The sequence below is a fragment of the Podarcis bocagei genome, assembly GCF_964188305.1.
Source record: "Podarcis bocagei genome assembly, chromosome: 8".
Taxonomy (NCBI): Eukaryota; Metazoa; Chordata; class Lepidosauria; order Squamata; family Lacertidae; genus Podarcis; species Podarcis bocagei.
Window position 1 is genome coordinate 55,289,851 of NC_138133.1, and position 8,421 is coordinate 55,298,271.

At 47.7% G+C, this 8,421-nt stretch overlaps 1 protein-coding gene across 2 annotated transcripts in view; it reads right to left on the minus strand.

Annotated features, from left to right (window-relative positions):
• Positions 1 to 3,049, minus strand: part of TOX (thymocyte selection associated high mobility group box) — a 225,898-nt gene extending 222,849 nt beyond the window's left edge. The window contains exon 1 of one of the 2 annotated variants that reach the window (XM_081204731.1): positions 2,178 to 3,049. In XM_081204731.1, the coding sequence (XP_081060857.1) occupies positions 2,178 to 2,312 (135 nt within the window). In that variant the 5' untranslated portion in view covers positions 2,313 to 3,049. The remainder of the gene's footprint in view (positions 1 to 2,177) is intronic. The other variant, XM_081204732.1, reaches the window with a different exon arrangement.
• Between the last annotated feature and the right edge of the window lie 5,372 nt (positions 3,050 to 8,421).

The window sequence follows — 8,421 nt, forward strand, 5'->3', positions numbered from 1 at the left end:
TTTAAATTAAATCTGGCTCACCATCTTGAGTATGATGATCGAAATGTGTATTCAAGTCATTACCTTCTTTTTGACGCTTTAAATCACTGATAGATTTAATAACCGTTCGTCCAGTTTTCATTGCCAAATGGCTCTTCAGGCACTTTGGCGCTTATGTCATTAATTCTACCCAATGCTTCTTTACTTTTCAGCATGGCAGGCTTACAATTCACAATAAAAGATAATCGAGATTATATTTTATAGTGGCAAGTCACAGAGTGAAAGTAGTTCTATAATCATCATTGCTCAATACTTAAGAAGCCTCAGTACATGAACAGCCTGGCCCTATACAGGGTTCATTCCTGCTATCCAAACTTCAATCTTTTCTTTCTTTCTTTATAAAAGAGGTAACTTTTTCAAAAGCAAGGTTTTACTTGATTGTAACAATTAAAAGCCCAAGTGCTGCAGCCCAGATGATCACTGTACACAAATCTACCTAATGAATTTCTGCCATCAAGCTCCAAGTTTAAGATGTTAGGACACTCTTAAGTCTTGTCCTCATCAGGGTTCCTCAAATAATGAATGACAGATGATATCATGCAGGAAATATTTCCTGAAAAGTGAATGGGTCTTTATCACAGTGCAACAGTTTGTGTTCTTAAAACAAGCAGCAAAACAGAAATCTGTATTTACAGCACTATGTCTAGGTGCAATTTGCCTTAGACAAACACTTGAAATAGCTCCTAAACACAAACACACCGGTGACAACAGACAAAAACCCCAGGGCTTATGCCCACACTCCCCTTTCGAACATAAAGTGAACACACTCCCCTTTTGTAAAAGGGCATCTTTAATGCCTTCTCTGTTGCAAATCAAACCAAGCACAGAATCACCAACAAGCAAGGAATAGCCAGATGCTGATTAGTCAGATGTGGAGTTTATATGGCACATACACAAAAAGATCTGGTGCTGCCTGCAAAAGCTCCAGCCTTCCAGCCTATGCGCTTAAACAAAAGCTTAACAGGCACCCAGGTTTAAACAAATCTTACTACCAATGCTTGCTCGCAGTTCTGTTCCTCTCCCCTCCTGGGGGAGTGTTTTGGAAAGCTTGCACTTCCTGATTATTTCCTATGGCCAGCACTGCCCATTCTACAACAGAGGAGGGTGGGGGAAGTTGCACATCATGCATAGTAGTATTAGCAGCTGGCCGAAGCCAGGGAGAAAAAAGAATGTGGAAAATAAGGAATCAGTGGCCCTGAAGTTCTGAGGCAGAAGCCTTAAGCGTTAAAGATTGTAGCACAAAACCAGACAGGAGAAAACGACGACCCGGACTGCAACCCTATGCACACATACTTGGAATAAGTCCCGCGAAACTCTTGAGCAGTACACTCCACTCTCTTTCTGCCCTGCCCAGGGCTTTGCAAATTTCGCCTCGTCTTTCCTACTTAGGAGAAAACTTGTTCTGATGGCGCTGAATCAAGTTATAAAGGGAATGGATGCAGTTTGATTCTGGGCTTCCTTCTAGTCGATACAAAACTTGCCACGCTTCTGCAATTTGGAAACCCCCCTACAGTCCCCCACCCACCCCAACCCTGTCCAGCCTGCGATCTGACCACGCTTTGTCCTTCGAGTCTCCCTCCCCTAAAGTAACACCCAAAAGAGGGGTGAATTTAAATCTCCCGCATGAGCATCCCAAGCGTGGAGGGGGGGCACTCGAAAAAAGACTTTGCGCTTAGGCAGGGCTGCAGTCCCGGGAGCATTGCCCTACGTTGGATTCTCCATAAATTGCCATGGGACTTACTCACGAGTAAGGGCTGCGAGCCCGAGGCGGCTTTCTCTCTCCCCCTCCCTCCCTCCCCCCCCCGGCCAATTCATGGATTTGCATTTTGAAGGCGCCCAGGGCACCCCACACAACAGGCCGAGAGGGGCTTCGCAAAAGCGCCCAGTTGCCTCCCCCACCGTCGCGCACAACACAAACATTGCACAACGGCAAGGCAAGCAGACACACACACACACACACACACACACACACACACACACACACGGCGCTGGTGGTGCCTTTGGCTCCAGCCTGCAACCTGCCCCGCTCCAAGTCTCGCTCAAGCTGCCCAGCCATCTGCCAACCAAGCCAAACTCCCTTCGAGGAAAGAGAGAGGGTGGGGTGGGGGTAGCCAGGGCCCCCCCTCACGCCGAATCACCTTGTTGCAGTAGTAGGGGTCCAGGCAAGGAGAAGGTCCCAGGCAAGGGGTCTCCGGAGCGGCGGCGGACTGCGAGGGTGGCGGCGGCTGCTGAGGCGGCGGCTGAGGCGGCGGCGAGTAAAACCGTACGTCCATCGCACTAAAACATCAAGCAAACTCCTCGTCTTCCCGCTTCGTGTCGGCGTTCAGGCAAAACAAAACAAAACGAGAGAGCGAGAACGAGAGAGAAATCGGGGGGCGGGGAAACCCCTGAAAACTGAGGTGCCTGAGGAGAAGCAGGAGGGGGGTGGGAAAGAAACACCTTCCCCGCCTCACATCCGTTTGCGGTTCGTGAAAGAGAAGAAGGGCTGGTGGGAGGGAAGAGAAACTCTTCCCAAAAGCACCGGTCTTGCCGGGCGCGGCGACGGCTACCTGAGGCAAAAGCCGCCTCCTCTCTCTCTCTCTCACGGCCGGGCAGGTAACTTCGAGGAGTTCCGTTGTCCCCACACGCGCCGCTCGCCGAAGCAGCCCAGGACCGCGCTGCGCCTGAGGAGAGTTGGCGCCCTCGCCTCTCCCTGCCCAGCCCGCGCCCTCTCGCTCGCGCTCTCCGCTCTCTTTTCAGCGGCTTTATTTCGGAGGTCTTTATTTCCCTGCCTCGAGAGGAGTCAAGGGAGAGAGCCGGAGGGGAAAAAGCACCAGCCCCCGCTAGCTACCGTCGAGCCGCTGGGTTTCGGACTGAGGCGGACCCCCGGCTCCGGCAGGGCTGCCCCGCGTCGCTGGCGGCAGGGCGGAGAGGAGGCAGCCGGCGTGCGCCTCGGCCGCTTTGCTGCGAGTGTGCTCCACACAAAGGAGCTCGCGAATCCAGAGCCATTTGCTGCTTTCGCCGCGGAGCGCGCGCGGAGCGCAGACAGGGGGCGCTGTGGCGCCCGCCAGCCGGGCCTCCCTTGCCAACTCTCCTCCTGCACTTCTGCCCTTACCCGGGCTAGTTACTATGGCATCTCCGCGCTTCTGTAGGAAGGAGGAAGGGGAAACGAGGCAAAAGGGCGGGCGGCGGGGGAGACAGGAGACGATTAAAAGAAGAGAGAAAATGTGGGTGGGTGGGTGCCAGGACTTTAAGATAGTTTGAGCAAGGCCGAGCCCCCATTTCCTGCCTGTCCCCAGTAGTTTAGCTTTGCTCTTGGACCCTTTGAAGCAATGTGGAAGAGAGGGGGAGCCTCTGAGCATGTGCAGAGTTGAACTTCTTCAAGGCAGCTCCAGCCTGCAGGTTAGAAGTGTAGAATTGCAGAGCTGAAAGGGACCTCGAGGATCAGTGAGTCCAAGCCCCTGCAATACAGGAATATGCAGCTGTCACATACAGGGAGCAAACTTGAAACCTGGGCATTATCAGCACCATGCTCGGACCAATAGATCTAGCTAGGCTTGCAGTCACCTGCAAGTTCAGGGCCATGCCTCACCAGGGAGCTGGTGATGTGAAACTGTCTGAGATCCTGAACGGGTCATGGCAAATACAAGGTAGAAATGGACTAGGTGGTCTGGTGGTCTGACATTGTAAAAGGAAGCTTCCTATGTCCAGAATGCAAGATTGATGCTTCAAGGCATTTTGCACAAAAAATCTGCCTAATGTCGAGGCAGACCATTCATTAGTCCATCTTTCTCAATATTGTCAACACTGACCTGCACTGGCTGTCCTGGGTTTCATGCAGGGAGTGTCTCCCAGCTCTACCTGGAGATACTGGTATTGAAGGCGAGAGCTTTTGCATGCAAAGCAGACGCTCTACCACTGAAATGAGCCATTTTGAAATTAATAGCCAAGATGAGGATTGAGAGAAGCAATTCAAAGCTTCGCTGGCCTGGCCTACTGCACACCACAAAGAGATTTTGAATGCTCACAGAGCAGTAAGACAATACGGGGAACTTCCCCATGCACTTGGGAACTCCTAAGGCATGTGACATCTTTCCCTCAGCCATATGGGTCTCAGTTGTCCAGCACATAAAATGGGAATAATGACTTCAGCCACCTGGATGCAGTGGTAGTGGCAGGACTGGAGAATGTACAATTTTAGATGATGTATACATCTTGCAAACATAGCCTTTTTGTTATGATTATTTAGGACAATGAAACTGGAAAGTGGCATAAGAAAGTAAAGCAAAGCTTTGAAAAGTAGTGTGCATGTGGGGTGGGGACAACAGCAGAGGCCAAAAAATGAAGAAAACACAAAACATTATTTTTACTATTGAATTAATTGCATTTGTATCCCACCTTTTTCTCTAGGGTGCTCAAGGTGGTGTTTATGGTTCTCCCCCTCATTTAATCCCCTCAGCAAACCTGTTCTAGTTTTGTTGTCATGCAAATTTGGCCAGTTAGGTTTGTTTAATTCAAGAATTGGTACAAGTATGTGGTTCAGGTGTAGTCAAAATTTATAAAAGTAATTTATAAAAGTAATTAAATTCATTTAACACAAAAGACAACTGAATGTGCATTAATTCATGGGATTTGATAATAATCATTTAGCTTAACTGATCTATAAAAGCTTTTATTTTAGAATATATAATTTTAGTGCTCTAGATACATAAATAAGTACAGCATGTGCAGGGCTATCACAAAGGATGCTCCTGGTCCTATAATTTTGGAAATCAGGTAGAAAAATCCCTACATGTAGAAAATTCGTCAGCCTTTGTCAAGCTGATTGTAAGGCTGAATTCCTTGCAAGCTTGGGCAAAACCGTTGATGAGTCTCTGCCCCTATAATCATACATACAAAAACCACATGTTCACAGTGGCAGATTTACATGTATGCATAGTGTGTTTGGGATTAGAGCCCTGTACAGCACAGCCTGTAGGGACGCGGGTGGCGCTGTGGGTAAAACCTCAGCGCCTAGGACTTGCCGATCGCATGGTCGGCGGTTCGAATAGCCGCGGCGGATGAGCTCCCGTCAGTCGGTCCCAGCTCCTGCCCACCTAGCAGTTCGAAAGCACCCCTAAGTGCAAGTAGATAAATAGGTACCGCTTTCTAGCGGGAAGGTAAACGGCGTTTCCATGTGCTGCTCTGGTGCCGGTTCGCCAGAGCAGCTTCGTCACGCTGGCCACGTGACCCAGAAGTGTCTCCGGACAGCGCTGGCTCCCGGCCTATAGAGTGAGATGAGCGCACAACCCTAGAGTCTGTTAAGACTGGCCTGTACGGGCTGGGGTACCTTTACCTTTACCTTTACAGCAGAGCCTACTCCTAGTTATCAGGATACAGTATGTGGTTAACTGAGGGGATGCCTCTGAAACACAGTTACAATGAATCACCATTGTTGAATTCTAGTGTTTTAGTTTGTTGCATTGTTTCCACTCTTCATTTATGCTGCTTTTTGATTAAAGTCAGTGGAGTCTGGTCTGTTAGGGTAACTAAGGCCCAGCCCTGCCCAGTAAAATGTCAAGCATTTTTAATGTTTTTCTCCAGAATCGCAAAGTTCTACTCTTTTCTGTCCCACACATCCTTCCACAATCCATCTGAATACAAAGAGACTTGGAGAGACATTTCTGTCAATCTCCCATTCCGTTTGCCTCAATCCTTAGCATTGTGTACAACTCTGTCAAGGTAGTTTCCTGAACCCAGATGTATTTACATGGACGTAAATCCCATTGATTTAAATGGAAATTGAGTTACTTCCAAGTAAGTGTGCTTAAGTTTGAGGCCTAAGCTGGCTTTGCTCCAAATGCTTTCTTTAAAACAGCAGAAGCTGTGGCATTTCAGAATGTTTAACTCTCTTCTGCACATACCATATCTTCTTAATCAAACAACCCACCCATTTTGAATCACCTTTGAGATAAAGTCTGGCTCCATACTGTTCTCTTTGCACATGCTGTCTCTCTTGAAATAGAAAGCTCAAGGTCAAGTTGTCAAGCACAGATAGAGGTGGTTAAATTGAAAATGAAATCAGGAAACCCTAAATGAACTTAGCAGGTTTTCTTACTGACAACCCACCAAGATGATTACTGTTTGTCACTAGTAGCTGCAGAATAAAAAAAAAGCGAAGGATTTGAAATTAAGCAGGTAGCTTGTTGAGCTTTGAAACCATAAGCAGTAAAACAGTTAACAAAACTGAACAACACACGGGAAAGCAAAAAGCTCATAGCTTATAGGAGGGAGACAGACAATAAATTAACTAACAGTGAATCAACACTTCTTTTTTTCTTCAACATTTCAATTCCAGTTGGCTTTCCTATAAACTCAAATGAGATATGTAGATCAAGCAGACAGTACCTTCAGCTAGTGGGGATTCTACAAGCCCTGCTTATGCTGCCAGGCTACTACCACCACACCTTCCCTAAGTCCCACCCACCCAAAGTCTCTTCTACATACTACACCAGTGTTTCCCAACCTTTTTTGGGCAAAGGCACACTTGTTTGATGAAAAAAATCTCGAGGCACACCACCATTACAGCCCCGGGACGTCAGCGCGCAGCGTCACGCCGGGAGGGACGCACGAAAGTGTAAGTTTCAATTTTTTTCCCTCCCCCTTGCCGGGGAACCTCCAAGCTTTGAGGGTGGGGGGGGGAGGCAGCAAAGCGAGGCAGGAAGGAGAGCGCGGCTTGGCTGGGTGAGCTTTGGCAGGGGCAGGGAATGAGAGCCGCGAGGCGGGCGCTGCGGACGGAGGTGCTGCCCGCCGAGCTCGCAGGCAGCCAGGCAGGCAGACGGCGAGAGCCCCGCGCTGGGCGGCCTCTCCTCGCCGCCGCAGCCCCGCCTCTCGCTGCCCGACTCGCCCGCCTCCCTCCAGGCAACATCTCGCGGCACACCAGGCAACATCTCACGGCACACTAGTGTGCCGCGGAACAGTGGTTGAAAAACACTGTACTACACCAATGGAAGCAGCTCCTATCAGTACAGGTAGCTGAATAACATCTTCATGTCAGAGGCAGCATCTCTCTAAATGCCAAGCTCTGGAGGCCAACAACAGGGCAACAAAGTTCTGGTCTAGATGGAGACAAGTGACTTGCTTAAGACCGCAAACTGAGCACAAAGCGAAAGTACATAACCAAGCTCCAAACTTTAAACCCCACATATCATTTCCCCTTCAAAAAATGACTTTCCCCAGTTTCCCCCTAAAATCTTTATTTTATTCAACTTAAATACTGCTCTTTATATACAAAATGGAAAAATGCCCACTCAACAGATAAAAATAAAGCATGACAGTATATCCAATATACAGAAGACGAATGCTATAAAACAACATAATCCAGAAGCAGCAGAATCTCCAGTGCAATATAAATTCACTGAATTGCCCACTGGGACCTGTGGGAATTGGTTTCCCATTTACCCCTGTGGCCCCCCTAAAAAAGAAAATTCCAGCTTTTCTTGCTTAGCCTTATAATGTATGAAAAAGTGCAAGAAAGTGCAAGAAAACTGCAAGCCGAACAAGCATGTAGGAGCTAGGAGGATCCTTTCCCTTAAACAGCTGACTTGTTACACACAATGCACACCCACATTATCTCATTAAGTATCTGGATTGGTTTGCATCTCCTAATCCATAATGAAAGATGTATGCTACTAGTTCAATGGGTCTGGGTGAATTATTTTGGTAGTTTATATGCCACTCTATATTTCAAAGAAGCCTCTGAACAATCTACAAAATCATCACAAATAAATACAAAAAATATAAAATCCACATTTTAAAGTGTAACAATTAGATAATATAGATAACCTTTAAAGTCCGATATGGCCTAGGACCCTCGTACCTATGGGACCGCCTCTCCTGGTATGCCCCACGGAGGACCTTGAGTTCTGCAAATAACAACATCCTAAAGATTCCGGGCCCCAGGGAGATCAGATTGGCCTCGACCAGAGCCAGGGTCTTTTGGACCATGGCCCTGGCCTGGTGGAACGCTCTCTCACAAGAGACTAGGGCCCTGCGGGATTTGACATCTTTCCACAGGGCCTGCAAGACAGAGCAGTTCTGCCAGGCCTTTGGTCAGGTTTCAGTCTGACTCATTTTCTCCTTGTATAAGACCAAGCATGAAGGAGGTTCCCAGCCCGCTCACAGGTGCTTATAATATCAGTGGAAACAGTTGGAAACAGTGTCAATTTTAACCTGAAGATGGCCACTTGTCCAGTTTTAATTTTAATTTGTTTGAATTAATTGTGGGATGTATCTTAATTTATTGATCACTTGTTTTTATGCATTGTCTTACTTGTATGATGTTAGCTGCTCTGAGCCTGGCTTTGGCCGGGGAGGGCAGGATATTAATAAAATTTATTTATCATTTATTATTATTATTATTAT